The sequence below is a fragment of the Hyla sarda genome, chromosome 2 (assembly GCF_029499605.1).
Source record: "Hyla sarda isolate aHylSar1 chromosome 2, aHylSar1.hap1, whole genome shotgun sequence".
NCBI lineage: Eukaryota > Metazoa > Chordata > Amphibia > Anura > Hylidae > Hyla > Hyla sarda.
The window spans coordinates 504,731,626-504,756,625 of NC_079190.1; the positions used below are offsets into that span (position 1 = coordinate 504,731,626).

Sequence of the window (25,000 nt, forward strand, 5' to 3'; positions counted from 1 at the left end):
AACTCAAGTTTCCTTCGCGTCCGCCTGGCCGTGGCTATGGTATAGTCCACGTAATATCTATTACTTCCACAACAACCCCCTTAATACCCCCCCTCCCCCCCCCCCCAATCCTTCCTCCCCGACTTATCGAGGCATAGTCTTCCACTTGTTTGGGATCCCGGGGTAAAGAAGCGCGCACTCCTACGTAACGCCATGCTGGACTGCCGTGAGTATGCACTAGGTGGGTACCGCATGAGCACTTTTTTTTTTTTTTTAATATGGAAATGGCGGAGGGGGGGTGGTGCGGTGGTGACTATGCACAAGCTGGTAGCATATGTAGCAGAGCTGGATGCGCGGACCTCCCCGGCTTAGCGCTTACCATGCGGTTGGAGCAGGATTATTTCTCTTATTGATGTTCATGGCGGGCACCTCAACCTGCTGCTCTCCAGCTGTTGCAAAAACTACAACTCCCATCATGCCCTGACAGCCGAAGGCTGTCAGGGCATGATGGGTGTTGTAGTTTTTGCAACAGCTGGAGAGCACTCGTACACGTTTTTTTTTTTTTCCTGTTTTTTTCTGCTCCTGACAAAGTGATTTGCTATTGTTCCCTGTTGTCTGCCGCTGCTTAAAGGGGTTCTCCGGTGGAAAACTTTTTTTATTTTTATTTATTAAATTTTTTTTTTTCATCTTTTCTTTTTAACTGGTGCCAGAAAGTTAAAAAGATTTGTAAATGATTTCTATTAAAAAATCTTAATCCTTCCAGTACTTATCAGCTGCTGTATGTTCCAGAGGAAGTTGTGTAGTTCTTTCGAGTCTGACCGCAGTGCTCTCTGCTGACACCTCTGTCCATGTCAGGAACTGTCCAGAGCAGCACCACACCCTACTAGTTTTTGCAACAGCTGGAGAGCACTCATACACGCTTTTTTTCTGTTTTTCTGCTCCTGGCAAAGTGATTTGCTATTGTTCCCTGTTGTCTGCCGCTGCTTAAAGGGGTACGCCGGTGGGAAACTTTTTTTATTTTTTATTTAATTATTTTTTTTTCATCTTTTCTTTTTAACTGGTGCCAGAAAGTTAAAAAGATTTGTAAATGATTTCTATTAAAAAATCTTAATCCTTCCAGTACTTATTAGCTGCTATATGTTCCGGAAGAAGTTGTGTAGTTCTTTCGAGTCTGACCGCAGTGCTCTCTGCTGACACCTCTGTCCATGTCAGGAACTGTCCAGAGCAGCACCACACCCTAGTAGTTTTTGCAACAGCTGGAGAGCGCTCATACACGCTTTTTTTCTGCTCCTGACTAAGTGATTTGCTATTGTTCCCCGTTGTCTGCTGCTGCTTAAAGGGGTACGCCGGTGGAAAACTTTTTTATTTTTTTTATTTTAATTTTATTTTTTCTTCTTCTTTTTAACTGGTGCCAGAAAGTTAAAAAGATTTGTAAATGATTTCTATTAAAAAATCTTAATCCTTCCAGTACTTATCAGCTGCTGTATGTTCCAGAGGAAGTTGTGTAGTTCTTTCGAGTCTGACCGCAGTGCTCTCTGCTGACACCTCTGTCCATGTCAGGAACTGTCCAGAGCAGCACCACACCCTACTAGTTTTTGCAACAGCTGGAGAGCACTCATACACGCTTTTTTTCTGTTTTTCTGCTCCTGGCAAAGTGATTTGCTATTGTTCCCTGTTGTCTGCCGCTGCTTAAAGGGGTACTCCGGAGGAAAACTTTTTTTATTTTATTTTTTCATCTTTTCTTTTTAACTGGTGCCAGAAAGTTAAAAAGATTTGTAAATGATTTCTATTAAAAAATCTTAATCCTTCCAGTACTTATTAGCTGCTGTATGTTCCAGAAGAAGTTGTGTAGTTCTTTCGGGTCTGACCGCAGTGCTCTCTGCTGACACCTCTGTCCAAAGGAACTGTCCAGAGCAGCACCACACCCTAGTAGTTTTTGCAACAGCTGGAGAGCACTCATACACGCTTTATTCTGTTTTTCTGCTCCCGACGAAGTGATTTGCTATTGTTCCCTGTTGTCTGCCGCTGCTTAAAGGGGTACTCCGGTGGCAAACTTCTTTATTTTTTTTTATTTTTCTTCTTTTTAACTGGTGCCAGAAAGTTAAACAGATTTGCAAATGACTTCTGTTAAAAAAATCTTAATCCTTCCAGTACTTATTAGCTGCTGTATGTTCCAGAGGAAGTTGTGTAGTTCTTTCGGGTCTGACCGCAGTGCTCTCTGCTGACACCTCTGTCCATGTCAAGAACTGTCCAGAGCAACACCACACCCTAGTAGTTTTTGCAACAGCTGGAGAGTAGAGATGAGCGAACTTACAGTAAATTCGATTCGTCACGAACTTCTCGGCTCGGCAGTTGATGAATTTTCCTGCATAAATTAGTTCAGCTTTCAGGTGCTCCCGTGGGCTGGAAAAGGTGGATACAATCCTGGGAGACTCTTTCCTAGGACTGTATCCACCTTTTTCCAGCCCCCCAGAGCACCGGAAAGCTGAACTAATTTATGCAGGAAAAGTCATCAACTGCCGAGCCGAGAAGTTCGTGACAAATCGAATTTACTGTAAGTTCGCTCATCTCTACTGGAGAGCACTCATTCACGCTTGTTTCTGTTTTTCTGCTCCTGACGAAATGATTTGCTATTGTTCTCTGTTGTCTGCCGCTGCTTAAAGGGGTACTCTGGTGGAAAACTTCTTTATTTTTTTTATTCTTTTTAACTGGGGCCAGAAAGTTAAACAGATTTGTAAATTATTTCTATTAAAAAATCTTAATCCTTCCAGTACTTATTAGCTGCTGTATGTTCCAGAGGAAGTTGTGTAGTTCTTTTGAGTCTGACCACAGTGCTCTCTGCTGACACCTCTGTCCATATCAGGAACTGTCCAGAGCAGCACCACACCCTAATAGTTTTTGCAACAGCTGGAGAGCGCTCATACACGCTTTTTTCTGTTTTTCTACTCCTGAGGAAGTGATTTGCTATTGTTCCCTGTTGTCTGCCGCTGCTTAAAGGGGTACGCCAGTGGGAAACTTTTTATTTTTTTTTATTTTTAACTGGTGCCAGAAAGTTAAACAGATTTGTAATTTACTTCTATTAAAAATTCTTAATCCTTCCTGTACTTATCAGCTGCTGTATACTACAGAGTAAATTCATTTATTTTCTGTCACGACCACAGTGCTCTCTGCTGACACCTCCTGTCCATTTTAGGAACTGTCCAGAGCAGCATAGGTTTGCTATGGGGATTTTCTCCTGCTCTGGACAGTTCCTGACATGAACAGAGGTGTCAGCAGAGAGCACTGTGGTCAGACAGAAAGGAAATTCATAAAGAAAATAATTTACTCTACAGCTAATAAGTACTGGAAGGAATAAGATTTTTTAACAGAAGTAATTTACAAATCTGTTTAACTTTCTGGCACCAGTTGATTTGAAAGCCTTCGGCTGTCCGGGCATGCTGGGAGTTGTAGTTTTGCAACAGCTGGAGGCACCCTGGTTGGGAAACACTGGACTAAGGCATGCTGGGAGTTGTAGTTTTGCAACAGCTGGAGGCACCCTGGTTGGGAAACACTGGACTAAGGCATGCTGGGAGTTGTAGTTTTGCAACAGCTGGAGGCACCCTGGTTGGGAAACGCTGGACTAAGGCATGCTGGGAGTTGTAGTTTTGCAACAGCTGGAGGCACCCTGGTTGGGAAACACTGGACTAAGGCATGCTGGGAGTTGTAGTTTTGCAACAGCTGGAGGCACCCTGGTTGGGAAACACTGGACTAAGGCATGCTGGGAGTTGTAGTTTTGCAACAGCTGGAGGCACCCTGGTTGGGAAACACTGGACTAAGGCATGCTGGGAGTTGTAGTTTTGCAACAGCTGGAGGCACCCTGGTTGGGAAACGCTGGACTAAGGCATGCTGGGAGTTGTAGTTTTGCAACAGCTGGAGGCACCCTGGTTGGGAAACACTGGACTAAGGCATGCTGGGAGTTAGTTTTGCAACAGTTGGGGAGCAGTGAACTAAAGGTATTTGCTAATCTACCTGGTCTCCATTGGATGTGCATGGTGCTATTGTTCCCTGTTGTCAGCCTCTGTTTATTTTCCTTATCTTTAAAGGGGTACTCCAGTGGAAAACGATTATTTTTTTTTCATATCAACTGGCTCCAGAAAGTTAAACAGATTTGTAAATTACTTCTATAACAAAAAATCTTAATCCTTCCAGTACTTATCAGCTGCTTTATGCTCCAGAATAAGTTCTTTTCTTTTTTTAATTTATTTTCTGTCTGACCACAGTGCCCTCTGCTGACACCTCTGTCCATGTCAGGAACTGTCCAGAGCAGTTCGCTATGGGGATTTGATTCTACTCTGGACAGTTCCTAAAATGGACAGAAGTGTCAGCAGAGAGCACTGTGGTCAGACAGAAAGGAAATTCAGAAAGAAAAGAACTTCCTCTGTAGTATACAGCAGCTGATAAGTACTGGAAGGATTAAGATTTTTTAATAGAAGTAATTTACAAATCTGTTTAACTTTCTGGCACCAGTTGATTTGGAGGGGGGGAAAGAAGTTTTATACCAGAGTATGAGATTTTTACTAATAATGTTCTTGTTGTTATTAATAATGTAGTAGTAGTAATGATAATAATAATAATAATAATGTTCTTGTTGTTATTAATAATGCAGTAGTAGTAGTAGAAGTAGTAGTAGTAGTAGTAGTAGTAGTAGTAATAGTAATGATAATAATGTGATTAAAGGGGTTATCCAGGAATAGAAAAACAGCTAATTTCTTTCAAAAGCCGCTCCCCGTCTGTCTCTATGTTGGATGTGGCTCTATTCACCTAAAGGGGTATTCCGGCCAAAAAAACATTTTATCCCCTATCCAAAGGACAGGGGATAAGATGTCTGATTCTATGCGGGTGCTGCATCTCCAGTTTCTGAAACCTCTGGGTTTCCGGTACTGGGGACGTGACGTCACGCCATCACGTCCCCTCCCATAGACAGGGCCCCCCGCGATCAGACATCTTACCCTTTGGATAGGGGATAAAGAGTTTTTGCCCGGAATACCCCTTTAAGTGAATGGAGCCAAGTTGTAATACCACACACAACCTGGAGACAAATGGGGAGTGTGTTTTTTTTAAAGAAATTAGCTCTGTTTTTCTATTCCTGGTTAACCCCTATAAAGATGTTCTTGCCTTATATTTAGAACTCTGCCAGGGTTTTATAAGCTAATGCATTTCGCGACCCTTTAAATTTTCAGTAGTTGTTATCAGAGTAACGGTTTCCTCCTCCTCCTCCGCTGCCGCCCGGCACGTGCCGAGTGTGAACGCTGATTCACGCGTCTCGTTGCTGATTTCAATGGAGCAACGTGTGAAATGTCGTGTTCATTAATGCAGATCTCTTTTTTGGGGGGGGGGGGATGTATTATAATATTATATTATTTCTAATCTGTTGTTAGGTTTTGTCACCGCCACTTTCCAGATGTAGCAGTGCTCATCGCACTTTGCATTGGTCCTATGTAAGCCAACAGATAATGCACAGACGTTTTAGCATTTAACAAATGACATATCTGACAAAGATTGCATTTCGGCGCGACTAATCTTATTTTCCCCATGACGAGCGGCAGCAGAGATCTCTGGCATCCACTCGTCTCCATATCAGCTGAGCCGCTGATACGCGTTACTGTGGGCGAGACGATTCATTTACGGACAGCTGTCACGTCTTCGCTCAGCTCTGCTGCATCGCCAGATTGCAAACTCTTCCTGCAAATTGGTAGAATTCGGGTGGTGTGTTACTCGATGGTGTAATGATCATTCAAATTAACTATGTGCCCCAAGTGAGGGCAATTGTTGGCCAACCATAAGAAGTAATCCCACAAACTCTAGGGGGCAATAGTGGGGTCAGATCTAGAGCCCAACATGTCTCCCATATCTTTATTCCACAGCAAGTATTGGAAACTTTTCTAGCATTAAAGGGGTACTGTACTGAAGGCAAGTTGTAATACCGCACATAACCCAAAGACAGGAGTGGCGCTGTTTTTATTTATTTATTTATTTATTGAAGAAATTAGTTTTCTATTCTTGGACAACCCTTTTAAAAGGGGTTCTCTGCTGCTCAGCCTTTGGGACAAACTGTTCCGAACACTGGAGCCGGTGCTGGGAGCTCGTGACGTCATAGCCACGCCCCCTCAATGCAAGTCTATGGGAGGGGGCGTGACGGCAGTCACGCCCCCTCCCATAGACTTGCATTGAGGGGGCGGGGCTATGATGTCACAAGCTCCTGGCTCCACCGTTCGGAACAGTTGGTTCCAAACGCTGAGCAGCAGAGAACCCCTTTTAAAAGGGTTGTCCAAGAACAGAAAACTAATTTCTTCAATAAAAAATAAATAAATAAATAAATAAAAACAGCGCCACTCCTGTCTTTGGGTAATGTGTGGTATTACAACTTGTTTTCATTCACTTCAATGGAACTGAGCCGCAATACCACACACAACCTGAGGACAGTTGTGGCACTGTTTTTGGAAGAAATTGGTTTTCTTATCCTGCACAAACTCGAAGTATGGATTGTTAAAGACACAGGCAAGGTCGTTCAGTAGGAATCTCCTGCTTAGGGACAGTTTTAACTCCAATATCTGAGCGATTTCTGGTTTAAGGGGGTGCTCTGCTGCTCAGCTGTCAGTTCACACTGAGCAGCAGGTTGACCCTGACCACATGTGACAGACGGGAGTCTGGAGACGCCGTGGAGAACGTTCTGCTGCCTGCAACATCCTCCAGCATGACCGGTTTGGCGGTGCGTCAGTAATGGTTTGGCGATGCATTTCTTTGGGGGGCTGCACAGCCCTACATGTGCTTGCCAGAGGTAGCCTGACTGCCATGAAGTACCGAGATCCTCAAACCCCTTGTGAGACCATATGCTGGTGCGGTTGGCCCTGGGTTCCTCCTAATACGAGACAATGCTAGACCTCATGTGTCTGGAGTGTGTCAGCAGTTCCTACAAGAGGAAGGCATTGATGATATGGACTGGCCGCCCGTTCCCCTGAATCCGATTGAGCTCATCCTGGACGTCTCGCTCCAACCACCACAGACTGTCCAGGAGTTGGCGGATGCTTTAGTCCAGGTCTGGGAGGACATCCCTCAGGAGACCATCCTCCACCTCACCAGGCATTGTAGGGAGGTCATACGGGCACATGGAGGCCACACACACTACTGAGCCTCATTGGGACTTGTATTAAATACATTACATAAAGGTGGATCAGCCTGTAGTGCGGTTTTCCACTGTGATTTTGAGTGTGACTCCATATCCAGACCTCCAGGGGTTGATACATTTGATTTCCATTGATAATTTTTGTGGGATTTTGTTGTCAGCGAATTCAACTATGTAACGAGGAAAATATTTCATACGATTAGTTCATTCAGATCTAGGATGTGTTATCTTAGTGTTCCCTTTATTATTTTGAGCAGTTCAAGATATGAGAGAGAGAAATAGATATGAGATATGGATGGATAGGAGATAGATGGGGAGATAGATGGGGAGATAGATGGGGAGATAGATAGAAATGAAATAGAGAGAGATAGATAGATATGAGAGAGAGAGAGAGAGAGATAGATATGAGAGATAGATAGATAGATATGAGATATGAGATATGAGATAGATGGATAGATGGATAGATAGATATGAGATAGATAGATAGATATGAGATAGATAGATAGATATGAGATAGATAGATAGATATGAGATAGATAGATATGAGATAGATAGATAGATATGAGATAGATAGATATGAGATAGATAGATATGAGATAGATAGATAGATATGAGATAGATATCCTTACAATTGGAAGTAAATGGAGATTATCTTTTTATGATCCCTTGACTGTTCAGATGAGTGTTTCACAACCAGTGACTGTCCGGGCATGCTGGGAGTTGTAGTTTAGCATCAGCTGGAGGCCCCCTGGTTTTTAAACACCGGTTTAGATAACCTGTAACCAGCGATCAGCTGTGGTCCCCACAGCGCCACCACAGGAGAAATGAGGAATCACACAGCGCCCATTCACATCTCTGACTGGTCTGTGGACAGGTCCTCCAGAGAGAGAGACGTTCTTTGCAGCCGCTCTGGTAGATAGGTGAGGATCCAGAATGGCAGACTCCCCTCTATTAAAGGGGTATTCCACATTTTGTTCCGAACTCTGGCTGCGGGGGTCCTGACGCCATGCATGTCACACCACGCCCCCTCAATGCAAGTCTATGGGAGGGGGCGTGGTGTGACATGCATAGGGCCTTTTGTGATTTTGTTTTTGCATAAAAATTTTGACTTTTCACGGTATATCCTGTATCTTCTCCTTTTTTGCTCCTATCCGGCACAGCAGCGGTTAAGACATTCCGTCCTCCGCATCTATTCTGGAAATAGACGCTTCAGTTCACAAGTTTTATAATGAATCCCGACCCCGGCCCGGATAGTCATCTCCCCAGGTAGCTGCTCCGTGGATCTGTGCACTTTCCTGGTGGCTTTATAGGGCGTCCAGTGAAAAGAATTGGTTTTAATGTGATGAACTGTATACGAGACCCGCAGAGGATAACTTATCGATGTCCTCCGCCGCCGCCGGGCTATTACTGAGGGTTATTTACTGAGTGTACAGGTAGTGGAGAGAGTATACGGAGCGTGGGGCCTCCTCATAGGCTTCCTCTTACATTGGGTTAATGTCTCTAGTGAGGGAGACAATAAAAGGAGATTCCAGGGGCAAGTGATATGCGGAGGGAACAATGCTGGGCTTGTAATTTGGGCTCTTGGGGGAGACATTGGTCATACACTGCAGTTATATGTAACAAAGAATTGGATAACTAACACAGCCCTACTGTAAGTGTAGCTATACCTGTGAATAATGGATATTCTCTAACGTGCATAGGTATAGATCCCTATAAGACTATAGTTACCATGTTTTATCCCTAATCCTATATACAAGAATATAACTACTATAATACTGCTCCTATATACAAGAATATAACTACTATAATGCTGCTCCTTTATACAAGAATATAACTACTATAATACTGCTCCTATATACAAGAATATATCTACTATAATACTGCTCCTATATACAAGAATATAACTACTATACTACTGCTCCTATATACAAGAATATAACTACTATACTACTGCTCCTATATACAAGAATATAACTACTATAATACTGCTTCTATATACAAGAATATAACTACTATACTACTGCTCCTATATACAAGAATATAACTACTATAATACTGCTCCTATATACAAGAATATAACTACTATAATGCTGCTCCTTTATACAAGAATATAACTACTATAATACTGCTCCTATATACAAGAATATATCTACTATAATACTGCTCCTATATACAAGAATATAACTAGTATAATACTGCTCCTATATACAAGAATATAACTACTATAATACTGCTCCTATATACAAGAATATAACTACTATAATACTGCTCCTATATACAAGAATATAACTACTATAATACTGCTCCTATATACAAGAATATAACTACTATAATACTGCTCCTATATACAAGAATAGAACTACTATAATACTGCTCCTATATACAAGAATATAACTACTATAATGCTGCTCCTTTATACAAGAATATAACTACTATAATACTGCTCCTATATACAAGAATATAACTACTATACTACTGCTCCTATATACAAGAATATAACTACTATACTACTGCTCCTATATACAAGAATATAACTACTATAATACTGCTTCTATATACAAGAATATAACTACTATACTACTGCTCCTATATACAAGAATATAACTAGTATAATACTGCTCCTATATACAAGAATATAACTAGTATAATACTGCTCCTATATACAAGAATATAACTACTATAATACTGCTCCTATATACAAGAATATAACTACTATAATACTGCTCCTATATACAAGAATATAACAACTATAATACTGCTCCTATATACAAGAATAGAACTACTATAATACTGCTCCTATATACAAGAATAGAACTACTATAATACTGCTCCTATATACAAGAATATAACTACTATAATACTGCCTCCTATATACAAGAATATATCTACTATAATACTGCTCCTATATACAAGAATATAACTACTATACTACTGCTCCTATATACAAGAATATAACTACTATAATACTGCTTCTATATACAAGAATATAACTACTATAATACTGCTCCTATATACAAGAATATAACTACTATACTACTGCTCCTATATACAAGAATATAACTACTATAATGCTTCTATATACAAGAATATAACTACTATAATACTGCTCCTATATACAAGAATATAACTACTATACTACTGCTCATGTATACAAGAATATAACTAGTATAATACTGCTCCTATATACAAGAATATAACTACTATAATACTGCTCCTATATACAAGAATATAACTACTATAATACTGCTCCTATATACAAGAATATAACTACTATAATACTGCTCCTATATACAAGAATATAACTACTATAATACTGCTCCTATATACAAGAATAGAACTACTATAATACTGCTCCTATATACAAGAATAGAACTAGTATAATACTGCTCCTATATACAAGAATAGAACTACTATAATACTGCTCCTATATACAAGAATATAACTACTATAATACTGCTCCTATATACAAGAATATAACTACTATAATACTGCTCCTATATACAAGAATATAACTAGTATAATACTGCTCCTATATACAAGAATAGAACTACTATAATACTGCCTCCTATATACAAGAATAGAACTACTATAATACTGCCTCCTATATACAAGAATAGAACTACTATAATACTGCCTCCTATATACAAGAATAGAACTACTATAATACTGCTCCTATATACAAGAATATAACTATGATAATACTGCTCCTATATACAAGAATATAACTATGATAATACTGCTCCCTATATACAGGAATATAACTATGATAATACTGCTCCCTATATACAGGAATATAACTACTATAATACTGCTCCTATATACAAGAATATAACTACTATAATACTGCCCCCTATATACAAGAATATAACTACTATAATACTGTCTCCTATATACAAGAATATAACTACTATAATACTGTTCCTATATACAAGAATATAACCACTATAATACTGCTCCTATATACAAGAATATAACTACTATAATACTGCCTCCTATATACAAGAATATAACTACTATAATACTGCCCCTATATACAAGAATATAACTACTATAATACTGCTCCTATATACAAGAATATAACTACTATAATACTGCCTCCTATATACAAGAATATAACTACTATAATACTGCCCCTATATACAAGAAAATAACTACTATAATACTGCTCCTATATACAAGAATATAACTACTATAATACTGCCCCTATATACAAGAATATAACTACTATAATACTGCTCCTATATACAAGAATATAACTACTATAATACTGCTCCCTATATACAGGAATATAACTACTATAATACTGCTCCTATGTTATCTGTTTGAGCATTTACCACACTCCCTTCAGCCGTCGCCTTTTTTACGCCTCATTCTGTTCCGTCCATTGGTTTGGGCTCCTTTGTGATCTTCTCCACATTTACATTACATCGTCCCAACAATAAATGTTACTGTTTTTACATCCCGTCGTCACCAATAAATGAAGGGGAGGTTGTGAGGGACGTTCTTGTACATGACTCTTATAGTGAGAGGATATTTTACTGCAGCACTTTGTGTCTTAGGTGATATTGCCTTCATCGTTGGAGAATAGTTGTGGTTGAAGTTGTGACTTCTCTATGATGGCGGCATTGAGATCCCTTTGTGCTCTGCTTCTAGAACATTGTTCCCCAACCAGGATGCCTCCAGCTGTTGCAAAACTACAACTCCCAGCATGCTCTACGATGTCCTCCATGCTGCTGCTACTTTTGAGGGTGTGCTATAAAGCAGTGTTTCACAACACAGCTGTTGCAAAACTACAACTCCCAGCATGCTCTACGATGTCCTCCATGCTGCTGCTACTTCTGAGGGTGTGCTATAAAGCAGTGTTTCACAACACAGCTGTTGCAAAACTACAACTCCCAGCATGCCCGGACAGCCGTTGGCTGTCCGGGCATGCTGGGAGTTGTAGTTTTGCAACAGCTGAAGTCACCCTGGTTGGGAAACACTGTTCTAGAATAATACGTATGGTTCTTAAAGGGGTTCTCCGCCCCTAGACATCTCATCCCCTATCCAAAGGATAGGGGATAAGATCTCAGATCGCCGCAGTGCTGCTGCTGGGGACCCCAGGGATCGCTGCTGCAGCACCCCGCTATCATTATAGCACAGATCGAGTTGCTCTGCACGTAATGACGCGCAATACAGGGGCCGGGGCATCGTTACGTCATGGCTCCGCCCCTCGTGATGTCACGGCCCGCCCCTTTCAATACAAGTCTATGGGAGGGGGTGCGGCGGTCGTCACGCCCCCTGCCATAGACTTGCATTAAGGGGATGGGCCGTGATGTCACGAGGGGCGGAGCCATGACGTCACGCTGCTCCGGCCCCTGTATCGCCCGTCATTACGCACAGAGCGAACTCGCTCTGCGCAGTAATGATAGCGCAGTGCCGCAGTGGGGATCCCGGGGCTCCCCAGCAGCGGCACCGCAGCGATCTGACATCTTATCCCCTATCCTTTGGATAGGGGATAAGATGTCTAGGGGCGAAGTACCCCTTTGAAAGGGATATTCCAGGAAAAAAAAAAAATTATAACCACTGGCTCCAGAAAGTTAAACAGATTTGTAAATGACTTCAATTAAAAAATCTTAATCCTTTCAATAGTTATCAGCTGCTGAAGTTGAGTTGTTGTTTTCTGTCTGGCAACAGTGCTCTCTGCTGACATCTCTGCTTGTCTCGGGTACCGGCCAGTTAAGAAGAGGTTTGCTATGGGGATTTGCTTCTAAACTGGGCGGTTCCCGAGACACGTGTCATCAGAGAGCACAAAGAACAACTCCACTTCAGAAGCTCATAGGTACTGAAAGGATTAAGATTTTTTAGCAGAAGTCATTTACAAATCTGTTTAACTTTCTGGAACCATTTGACGCTGGCTACACCTGTCTATACATTTGCTTATCCGGTAACTGCATTCGTGAGATATGTCCCAAAATGTAATTAGTGTTAATTCCGTTAAATATACTATTTAGTATATTCTCCATTTTTTTTTAAATATTTGTTCTGTTCTATGTGAATAAGTTCATGTTTGATCTGGACAGTTGATACAATTGTATTCAGTCTGGATCATCTTTGAGACTTTTGCAACTTTTTGTTACCAACATCGACGTGTCGTCGGTAGAGATGAGCGAACTTACAGTAAATTCGATTCGTCACAAACTTCTCGGCCCGGCAGTTGATGACTTTTCCTGCATAAATTAGTTCAGCTTTCAGGTGCTCCGGTGGGCTGGAATAGGTGGATACAGTCCTAGGAAAGAGTCTCCCGCCACCGGAGCACCTGAAAGCTGAACTAATTTATGCAGGATAAGTCATCAACTGCCGAGCCGAGAAGTTCGTGACGAATCGAATTTACTATAAATTCGCTCATCTCTAGTCGTCGGCCTTACAGAGACCAGATACAGTTTGAGCACTGGTTCACTTTCTGGCACTGCTGTGAATCCCTAGCCTGGGCGCACAGACACCTGTTACTTTCTGCCGTCATATCAATAGTTGTGTGTCTGAACCACGGAAACACTGCTGTTTCCATATGAGATCTTCAGTTTCTAAAGAAGAGAAGACCATGTCAGTAATATAGTCAGTTCCCCCATTGCACTGACTGTGGTTATTTTTTATTTTTTTTGCTTTATATTTGTAACTTATATTCTATATCCTAGTTATTGATGTGGTCTATGACTGAAGACCCTCTCCTAGAGCTTATGGACCATCCAGTGGGTTATTGGTGTGGTCTATGACTGAAGACTCTCTCCTCAAGCTTATGGACCATCCAGTGGGTTATTGGTGTGGTCTATGAATGAGGGCCCTCTTTTATAACTAAGGGCACATCCAGTGACTTATTGGTGTGGTTTACGCATGAAGTTCCTGTCCTATAGCTAAGGGACCATCCAGTGGCTTATTGGTGTGGTCTATGAATGAAGACCTTCTCCTATAGCTATGGGACCATCTAGTGAGTTATTGGTGTGGTCTATGAATGAAGAGCCTCTTTTATAGCAATGGGACCATCCAGTGGCTTATTGGTGTGATCTATGAATGAAGACCCTCTTCTATAGCTTTGGGACCATCCAGTGGGTTATTGGTGTGGTCTATGAATGAAGACCCTCTTCTATAGCTAAGGGACCATCCAGTAGGCAATTGGTCTGGTCTATGAATGAAGACCCTCTTCTATAACTAAGGGACCATCCAGTGAGTTATTGGTGTGATCTATGAATGAAGACCCTCTTCTATAACTAAGGGACCATCCAGTGAGTTATTGGTGTGGTCAATGAATGAAGAACCTTTTACAGATCTAAGGGACCATCCAGTGGGTTATTGGTGTGGTCTATGAATGAAGACCCTCTTCTATATCTAAGGGACCATCCAGTAGGCAACTGGTCTGGTCTATGAATGAAGACCCTCTTCTATAAGTAAGGGACCATCCAGTTGGTTATTGGTGTGGTCTATGAATGAAGACCCTCTTCTATATCTAAGGGACCATCCAGTAGGCAATTAGTCTGGTCTATGAATGAAGACTCTCTTCTATAGCTAAGGGACCATCCAGTGGGTTATTGGTGTGGTCTATGAGTAAAGACCCTCTTCTATACCTTAGGGACCACCCATTGGTGTATAAAAGAATACATATCTCATGGCAAAGATTCAGCAGTACCTATTGTAGCGTTTGTCAGAGGGCTTGGTGTTTATTAACCCCTCTCACACTAAACCTTTGGCATAACCCTAGTGCCCTTACTCAGTTTCCCCCATTTGGTAGCACATTAGATTAGTCTAACCTTCCTCCTGTCTTTTGGGGCCCCATAGGAGTGTATTGGCCGCCTCTATTGTATGTACAACTGCTCAAGAAGACCACCCTCCCTTATCTGAACCTGATTTTCTGTGCCAAATTTCCATTCTTTCATACATTCTGGCCATCCTCTTTGAGAAGACCACCCCACCCACCTAGAAGACCACTTGATCACTATGGGGGAGATTTATCAAAACCTGTGCAGAGGAAGAGTGGTGCAGTTGCCCATAGCAACCAATCAGATTGCTTCTTTCATTTTCCACAGGCCTCTAAAGAGGCCTGTGGAAAATGAAAGAAGCAATCTGATTGGTTGCTATGGGCAACTGCACCACTCTTCCTCTGCACAGGTTTTGATAAATCTCCCTCTATGTTTCTGTCTAACTTATTGAGTTAAATAGTGAAATTTTCTAAAATTATTTTTTTTTGAAGACCATAACAACATTTCATACTCTTCACTCCCCAATGAAGATGTCACCTGTATATCTTCCTCCTGTAATGCTCCATATTATCAATTATGGGAATTTTCCTGCCATGAACAGTCCGGCGCCGTTGTTACACATTAGCGCTCTAGATAAGGCTGAAGTTTTGTAAAGAGGGCATATATATATATATATATATATATATATATATATATATATATATATATATATATGGAGATAATATAAATAAATAAATATATATATGATCTGTCGTCCCCTCTTCAGCTTCAGCTAGAGCACTAAATAAAAAAAAATAAAAAATAAAAAAAAAAATATATATATATAGAGAGAGATAGAGATAATATAAATAAATATATATATGGAGATAATATAAATAAATAAATATATATATATGATCTGTCGTCCCCTCTTCAGCTTCAGCTAGAGCACTAAATAAAAAAAATAAAAAAATAAAAAAATAAAAATATATATATAGAGAGAGATAGAGATAATATAAATAAATATATATATGGAGATAATATAAATAAATAAATATATATATATGATCTGTCGTCCCCTCTTCAGCTTCAGCTAGAGCACTAAATAAAAAAAAAAAATAAATAAAAATATATATATATATATATATATATATATATAGAGAGAGAGATAGAGATAATATAAATAAATATATATATATATATATATAGAGAGAGAGAGATAGAGATAATATAAATACATATATATATGGAGATAATATAAATAAATAAATATATATATGATCTGTCGTCCCCTCTTCAGCTTCAGCTAGAGCACTAAATAAAAAAAAAAAAAAAAAAAAAAAAAATATATATATATATATATAGAGAGAGATAGAGATAATATAAATAAATATATATATGGAGATAATATAAATAAATAAATATATATATATGATCTGTCGTCCCCTCTTCAGCTTCAGCTAGAGCACTAAATAAAAAAAAAAAATAAATAAAAATATATATATATATATATATATATATAGAGAGAGAGATAGAGATAATATAAATAAATATATATATATATATATAGAGAGAGAGAGATAGAGATAATATAAATACATATATATATGGAGATAATATAAATAAATAAATATATATATGATCTGTCGTCCCCTCTTCAGCTTCAGCTAGAGCACTAAATAAAAAAAAAAAAAAAAAAATATATATATATATATATATATATATATATTTATATTAGTCTGCTTTGGATAACTGTTATATTTTACCATCTGCTTTGGATAAATTATATTTCCCTTATATTAACTGAGTTATGGGGGGATATGGGGGGTCTGTATTGTATTGTGGGGAGATTAAGTGAAACCTGGAAATTGCACCTGAAAAATAAAATAAGTCAGGGGAAATCTTGTGTGAGTATATATCCTCTATACACTGAGACAGCGATTTGTGTCGGATCATTTCACACAGTGCCTGTAATTTCCTCCATCAGGGGTGATGGGTTTGTAATGGAGATAATGTGAATCCTACAAATGTTGGGGTGGGCGCCATGTGGAGGGTCGGCGCCATGTGTATTCTGCAGGGGCTTCCTTAATAGAAATAGTATTAAAAATGCTTACGATGTCGGTCATCAAGAGATTTCATGAAAAGTAGAACAGTGAAAACAAAGATAATTTGCCCTAGATGTTTAAAGGGGTACTCCTGAGGAAAAAATTTTTTTTCAATCAACTGGTGCCAGAAAGTTAAACAGATTTGTAAATCACTTTTATAAAAAAATCTCAATCCTTCCAGTACTTTTTAGGGGCTGTATACTAAAGAGAAATCCAAAAAAGAAATGCGTTTCCTCTGATGTCATGACCACAGTGCTCTCTGCTGACCTCTGCTGTCCATTTTAGGAACTGTCCAGAGCAGGAGAAAATCCCCATTGCAAACATATGCTGCTATGGACAGCAGAGGTCAGCAGAGAGCACTGTGGTCATGACATCAGAGGAAACGCATTTCTTTTTTGGATTTCTCTTTAGTATACAGCCCCTAAAAAGTACTGGAAGGATTAAACATTTTTTAATAGAAGTGATTTACAAATCTGTTTAACTTTCTGGCACCAGTTGATTTAAAAAAATAAAAAGTTTTCCACGGGAGTACCCCTTTAAAGGGGCACTCTAAGATAAAGAAAATTCAACACCTGGGGGTGGCCATATAGGAAGCCTACAAATCCATCTGAATTGTCTGCATAGTGTGCGCTTTATGACTGCTGCAATCATTGGGGGTTATTACAGTATTCCAGGGGTTGACACCTTCCTACTGAGGTCAGGTCTTATCCGATTTCACAATTTAAAGGGTTACTCCCTTTGAAAACTTTTTTTTTTTTAAAATAAACTGGCTGCAGAACGTTAAACAGATTTGTAAATTACTTCTATAAAAAAAATTGCTTAAAAAGTACTTATCAGCTGCTGTTATGATCCAAAGGAAGTTCTTTTCTTTTTGAATTTCCTTTCTGCCTGACCACAGTGCTCTCTGCTGACACCTCTGTCCATTTTAAGAACTGTCCAGAGTAGGAGAAAATTCCCATAGAAAACCTTTCCTGCTATGGACCGTTCCTAAAATAGACAGAGGTGTCAGCAGAGAGCACTGTGGCCAGGTAGAAAGGAAATTCAAAAAGAAAAGAACTTCCTGTGGCTCATAACAGCAGCTGATAAGTACTGGAAGGATTAAGATTTTTTAATAGAAGTAATTTACAAGTCTGTTTAATTTTCTAGTACCAGTTGATTTAAAAAAAAAAAAAAAAAAAATGTTTTCCAGTGGAGTACCCCTTTAAGATTACATTTTTTTTTTAAAGAGTAATTTGAAGGGGTATTCCGCCCCTAGACATCTTATCCCCTATCCCAAGGATAGGGGATAAAATGTCTGATCTCAGGGGGTCCCACAGCTGGGACCCCCGTGATTTCTGTGCAGCACCTGGCATTCGCTTAGACTGCTGGGTGCGGGGGTTGTGATGTCACGTCACGCCCCCTCCCATAGACTTGCATTGACTTTTGTAACTCTATTTGACTTTAATAGGAATTATATAAACAGTGTGTCTTGCGGGGCTCCGCGGTCTGCTTGGCTTCCATTAAAGTCAATGGGAGCTATTCAGATTACCACCACCAGAAGTATAATGCTATGTCAAGTACTTGTAGGTTCTGTAGTCAGCTGATTGGCGGCATTGCTCATAGTTGGGACCCCCCACCAGGCTGCTGTTAATGGCCCACTAAGTATGTTACATTATATTTTTATTACTTACCTAGAGAGACCTCCCATGCTGCATGGAAGCTGTAAAAAAGATCGAATGACTTTTGTTGCTCATTAGAGAAATATTACTAATTACTTTTTTCCCCCCCAATTCTTTTTAGATGCAAGAATGAGTAATCCGTCAGAAAACAGTAAATCAGCGGAGAGCGGAGATGGAAACACAGGTGAGCGGGCAGCATGAAAATAAAGGGGGGATTATTAGTAAACAAATCTGCAGTGTGTGTACGGGGCGGACCCTCGGGTGCAGTGTGTGTGTACGGGGTGGACCCTCGGGTGCAGTGTGTGTGTACGGGGTGGACCCTCGGGTGCAGTGTGTGTGTGTGTACGGGGCGGACCCTCGGGTGCAGTGTGTGTGTGTGTACGGGGCGGACCCTCGGGTGCAGTGTGTGTGTGTACGGGGCGGACCCTCGGGTGCAGTGTGTGTGTGTACGGGGCGGACCCTCGGGTGCAGTGTGTGTGTGTGTGTGTGTACGGGGCGGACCCTCGGGTGCAGTGTATGTGTGTGTGTGTGTGTGTGTACGGGGCGGACCCTCGGGTGCAGTGTTTGTGTACGGGGCGGACCCTCGGTACAGTGTGTGTGTGTGTGTGTGTGTGTGTACGGGGCGGACCCTCGGTACAGTGTGTGTGTGTGTGTGTACGGGGCGGACCCTCTGGTGCAGTGTGTGTGCGGGGCGGACCCTCTGGTGCAGTGTGTGTGTACGGGGCGGACCCTCTGGTGCAGTGTGTGTGTACGGGGCGGACCCTCTAGTGCAGTGTGTGTGTGCGGGGCGGACCCTCTGGTGCAGTGTGTGTGTACGGGGCGGACCCTCTGGTGCAGTGTGTGTGTACGGGGCGGACCCTCTGGTGCAGTGTGTGTGTACGGGCGGACCCTCGGGTGCAGTGTGTGTGTACGGGGCGGACCCTCTGGTGCAGTGTGTGTGTACGGGGCGGACCCTCTGGTGCAGTGTGTGTGTACGGGGCGGACCCTCTGGTGCAGTGTGTGTGTACGGGGCGGACCCTCTGGTGCAGTGTGTGTGTACGGGGCGGACCCTCTGGTGCAGTGTGTGTGTACGGGGCGGACCCTCGGGTGCAGTGTGTGTGTACGGGGCGGACCCTCGGGTGCAGTGTGTGTGTACGGGGCGGACCCTCGGGTGCAGTGTGTGTGTGTGTGTGTACGGGGCGGACCCTCGGGTGCAGTGTGTGTGTGTGTGTGTACGGGGCGGACCCTCGGGTGCAGTGTGTGTGTGTGTGTGTACGGGGCGGACCCTCGGGTGCAGTGGGTGTGTGTACGGGGCGGACCCTCGGGTGCAGTGGGTGTGTGTACGGGGCGGACCCTCGGGTGCAGTGGGTGTGTGTACGGGGCGGACCCTCGGGTGCAGTGGGTGTGTGTGTGTACGGGGCGGACCCTCGGGTGCAGTGGGTGTGTGTACGGGGCGGACCCTCGGGTGCAGTGGGTGTGTGTGTGTACGGGGCGGACCCTCGGGTGCAGTGGGTGTGTGTGTGTGTACGGGGCGGACCCTCGGGTGCAGTGGGTGTGTGTGTACGGGGCGGACCCTCGGGTGCAGTGGGTGTGTGTGTACGGGGCGGACCCTCGGGTGCAGTGTGTGTGTTTACGGGGCGGACCTTCGGGTGCAGTGTGTGTGTGTTTACGGGGCGGACCTTCGGGTGCAGTGTGTGTGTGTTTACGGGGCGGACCTTCGGGTGCAGTGTGTGTGTGTACGGGGCGGACCCTCGGGTGCAGTGGGTGTGTGTACGGGGCGGACCCTCGGGTGCAGTGGGTGTGTGTACGGGGCGGACCCTCGGGTGCAGTGGGTGTGTGTACGGGGCGGACCCTCGGGTGCAGTGGGTGTGTGTACGGGGCGGACCCTCGGGTGCAGTGGGTGTGTGTACGGGGCGGACCCTCGGGTGCAGTGGGTGTGTGTACGGGGCGGACCCTCGGGTGCAGTGGGTGTGTGTACGGGGAGGACCCTCGGGTGCAGTGTGTGTGTGTACGGGGAGGACCCTCGGGTGCAGTGTGTGTGTGTACTGGGCGGACCCTCGGGTGCAGTGTGTGTGTGTACGGGGCGGACCCTCGGGTGCAGTGTGAGTGTGTGTACGGGGCGGACCCTCGGGTGCAGTGTGAGTATGTGTACGGGGCGGACCCTCGGGTGCAGTGTGAGTATGGGGTGGACCCTCTAGGGCAGTGTTATACAGGGTTATGCACATCCCCAGGGCAGTGTGTATACATCCATGGTGGTCCCCACCCAGGGCAGTGTTGTACACACATGGTGGACCCCCCTCCAGGACAGTATTGCACATAGAGAACGGTTCCTTTTTATATGTTCGCTTTTTAGGAATGTTATCTGTCTAGCTCTCACTTTCATCACTAATTATCCTGTTTCATTATTTTGGCACAGTGGATAAAAGTAGCAGAGTTTTAACAATTTTCATTGTGTTTGCAGGCACACAAACAAATGGTCTGGACTTTCAGAAGCAACCAGTGCCTGTCGGGGCGGCCATTTCATCAGCCCAAGCACAGGCCTTCCTCGGGCATCTCCACCAGGTGAGAGTGCATAACGTGCCATTAGGCCTCAGAGCGTGTACCCAGAATACTGAATACAAGCAAAGACAGAGCTATGGCAGGAAAGATCCCTCAGTAAATGTAGTGTGTAGCATATTTGTATTATAAATGTAATCTGTAGCATATATATATTATAACTTTGCGGAAAAATTGTTACAGTTAAGAAAAAAAAACCAGTATGTAGCTAGATCTCAATTTACTGTAAGGAAACTTAATCTGCTGTGGATAAATCCACCATCTTGACTCCTTCTCTGATGTGTTTTCCATATGGCGAGTCACATGTGGACCTGCAGCCTACGTATAAGATTGGGCCTCTGGCTTTGCAGAGGGGATGTAGTCTCTTCACTAAAATGCAGAAGTGTTTCTTATGAGAATCGGCTTGACACCACCATCTGCTTGTAAGATCTTACAAGGAATAAACCTTCAAAAGCAGGATGCAGGGTAGAGCTGTGTGAGGGTAAGAGTCCAGTGTATTCCTATGAGACACAGCATTGCTGTATGCAAAGAGTCCAGTGTATTCCTATGAGGCGCAGCATTGTTGTGTGCGGTGTCTGTGTATTCCTATGAGATACAGTAATGCTGTGTACAGAGAGTAGAATGTATATTCATGTGAGATGTAGTAGTGTCGTGTGCAGAGCCTGGTGCATGTCTATGAGATGCAGCAGTAATGTGTGCGGAGTCCATTGTATACCTATAAGATGCAGCCGTACTGTGTGCAGAGTTCTGTATGTATTCCTATGAGATACTGCGTTTTCTGTGTTTTCCTTTTGAGTGTCAGTAGTGCTGTGTTCAGAGAGTCCAGTATATTCCTATGAGATGCAGCCTTACTGTGTGTAGAGTTCAGTATGTATTCCTGTAAGATGCAGCCGTACTGTGTACAGAGTTCAGTATGTATTCCTATAAGATGCAGCCGTACTGTGTACAACGTTCAGTATGTATTCCTATAAGATGCAGCTGTACTGTGCACAGCGTTCAGTATGTATTCCTATAAGATGCAGCCGTACTGCGTTCAGAGTTCAGTATGTATTCCTATAAGATGCAGCCGTACTGTGTGCAGAGTTCAGTATGTATTCCTATAAGATGCAGCCGTACTGTGTGCAGAGTTCAGTATGTATTCCTATAAGATGCAGCCGTACTGTGTGCAGAGTTCAGTATGTATTCCTATAAGATGCAGCCGTACTGTGTACAGAGTTCAGTATGTATTCCTATAAGATGCAGCCGTACTGTGTGCAGAGTTCAATGTGTTCCTACAGGATGCTGAGTTTTCTTTGTTCTCCTATGAGAGGCAGTAGTGCTGTGTTCAGAGAGTCCAGTGTATTCCTATGAGATGCAGCCGTACTGTGTGCAGAGTTCAGTATGTATTCCTATAAGATGCAGCCGTACTGTGTGCAGACTTCGGTGTGTGTTCCTACGAGATGCTGTGTTTTCTTTGAACACAGCTCTGCTGCCTCTCATAGGAGAACAGAGAGTCCAGTGTATTCCTATGAGATGCAGCAGTACTGTGTGTGCGAAGTTCAGTCTGTGTGTGTTCAGTGTGAGACAACACCACACTGACAGCGAGAGGACTTCACAACATCCTGTCAGGGATGAATAATGCAAAAACATGCTGAAGCCAGTGCAATTTGTTTATTTAACACTATATTAGTAAATGTTATTAGTGCTGAGTGCGAAGATTTTCGCAAATATTTTGAATATAGCCATATATATTTGCTATGACGAATACTTGTTGCGAAAATTCGCGAATATCGGCACTTCCAGAGGACACTGATCCCTCCCGTCTTTTAGCTTGTGGGCCAATGAGAAGGATGCAAATACAGTTGTCAGAGGTTAGCAACATCCCTAGCAACCAATAAGAAAAGTAGTTAGTTGAAAGATATAACCGTGAATTTCATAATTTAATTAAAGTGAACGAATCGAATATGCGAAATTCCGTTAACATAGGACGAATATTCGTCCATATATTCACGAAATATCATGAATTTCAAATGTGGCCCCTGCCGCTCATCACTAAATGTTATGTGTTGGGGTCATCGTCTTGTTTAAATGCCAATTTTCTATTGCCAGAATACCCCTTTACATTCTGTAAGATGTTCATACAAACTACAGACTGAAAATGGAAAGAACTTAAAGGGGTACTCCGGTGGAAAACTTTTTTTTAAATGAACTGATGCCAGAAAGTTAAACAGATTTGTAAATTACTTCTATTAAAAAATGTTTACCCTTCCAGTACTTGTTAGCAGCTGTATGCTACAGAGGAAATTCTTTTCTTTTTTTAATTTCTTTTTGTGTCTTGTCCACAGTGCTCTCTGCTGACACCTCTGTCCGTGTCAGGAACTGTCCAGAGCAGCATAGGTTTGCTATGGGGATTTTCTCCTACTTTGGACAGTTCCTGATACAGGGCATCAAGGTGTCGGCAGAGAGCACTTGGACAAGACAAAAAAAGAAATTCAAAAAGGAAAAAGAATTTCCTCTGTAGTATACAGCTGCTAAAAAGTACTGGAAGGGTAAAGAGTACTGGAAGGTTAAAGAAGGGTAAAGAATGTTTAATAAAGGTAATTTAAAATCGGTTTAACTTTCTGGCACCAGTTGATTAAAAAAAAAAAAATTTCCACCGGAGTACCCCTTTTAAAAAGTGCCAGAAAGTTGAACAGATTTGTAAATGACTTCTATTAAAAAAATCTTAATCCTTCCAGTACTTATTAGCTGCGGAATACTGCAGAAGAAATCCTTATCTTTTTGGAACACAGAGCTCTCTGCTGACATCACGAGCACAGTGCTCTCTGCTGACATCTCTGTCCATTTTAAGAAAAAAACTGTCCAGAGTAGGAAATAAATCCCCATAGCAAACAGAGCTCTGTGTTCCAAAAAGAAAAGGATTTCTTCTGCAGTGTTCCGCAGCTAATAAGTACAGGAAGGATTAAGATTTTTTAATAGAAGTCATTTACAAATTTGTTTAACTTTCTGGCACCAGTTGATTTAAAAAAATAAAATGGTTTTACACCGGAGTACCCCTTTAAGCTGGTTTTATGTTCATTCCTCTAAACACACTAGGGCGCCTCCAGCTGTTGCAAAACTACAACTCCCAGCATGCCCGGACAGCCGAAGGCTGTCCGGGCATGCTGGGAGTTGTAGTTTTGCAACAGCTGGAGGCACCCTGGTGCTTTTGGAGGAATGAACATTGATACCTCCACCGGAGTACCCCTTTAAGCCCCACGGGTCATGTCTATAAACGCCTCCAATCCCCGATAAGTATAGCATCCGGCGTAATTACGAGTGAGTGAGTGCCCACCCCGGGGAGCCCCCCTTCATTCGGTGGGGGAGGAGGCCTCTTTCTACCATTTGTTGAAGTTGCGACATAAATGCCTCTTAAAAGCATTTTCGAACCACAGTCACCCGGCAGGGACACTCAACTTTAGAAAGCCTTCTGAGATGTTTGCACCTGGAGTAGCTGTTTAGTCATTCTGCACCGTGCACGCAGCTTTATTTTCACCACTCTCGAAATCGCAGAGATTTTCGGAGCCGGCTTTTAATATGTGCACGTGCACCGAGCCGTGTCACGAGTCAATGTCAGATGTAGATTAGGCGCTGTGGAATGAAGGAAGCGCCGCAGCACCTGTCACAAAGTCTAAAATAGAGTTTTGGAACAAATAGAACTCGTTCTGAACTTCCCCACCCCCCAAAATATTAAAAAAAAAAAATCTTTAACCCTTCCAGTACTTATCAGCTGCTGTATTCTCCAGGGAAAGTTGAGTAGTTCTTATCAGTCTGACCACTCTCTATTGCCACCTCTGTCCATGTCAGGAAAGAGCGATCACTCAGATGTCCTGC

General features: G+C 42.3%; 1 protein-coding gene across 1 annotated transcript in view; it reads left to right on the forward strand.

Annotated features, from left to right (window-relative positions):
* POU2F1 (POU class 2 homeobox 1) overlaps positions 1 to 25,000 on the forward strand; it is a 218,896-nt gene that overhangs the window by 96,095 nt on the left and 97,801 nt on the right. Inside the window, 2 exon segments of the mRNA XM_056559889.1 lie at positions 18,735 to 18,797; positions 21,054 to 21,154. Of these exon segments, the coding sequence (XP_056415864.1) occupies positions 18,735 to 18,797; positions 21,054 to 21,154 (164 nt within the window).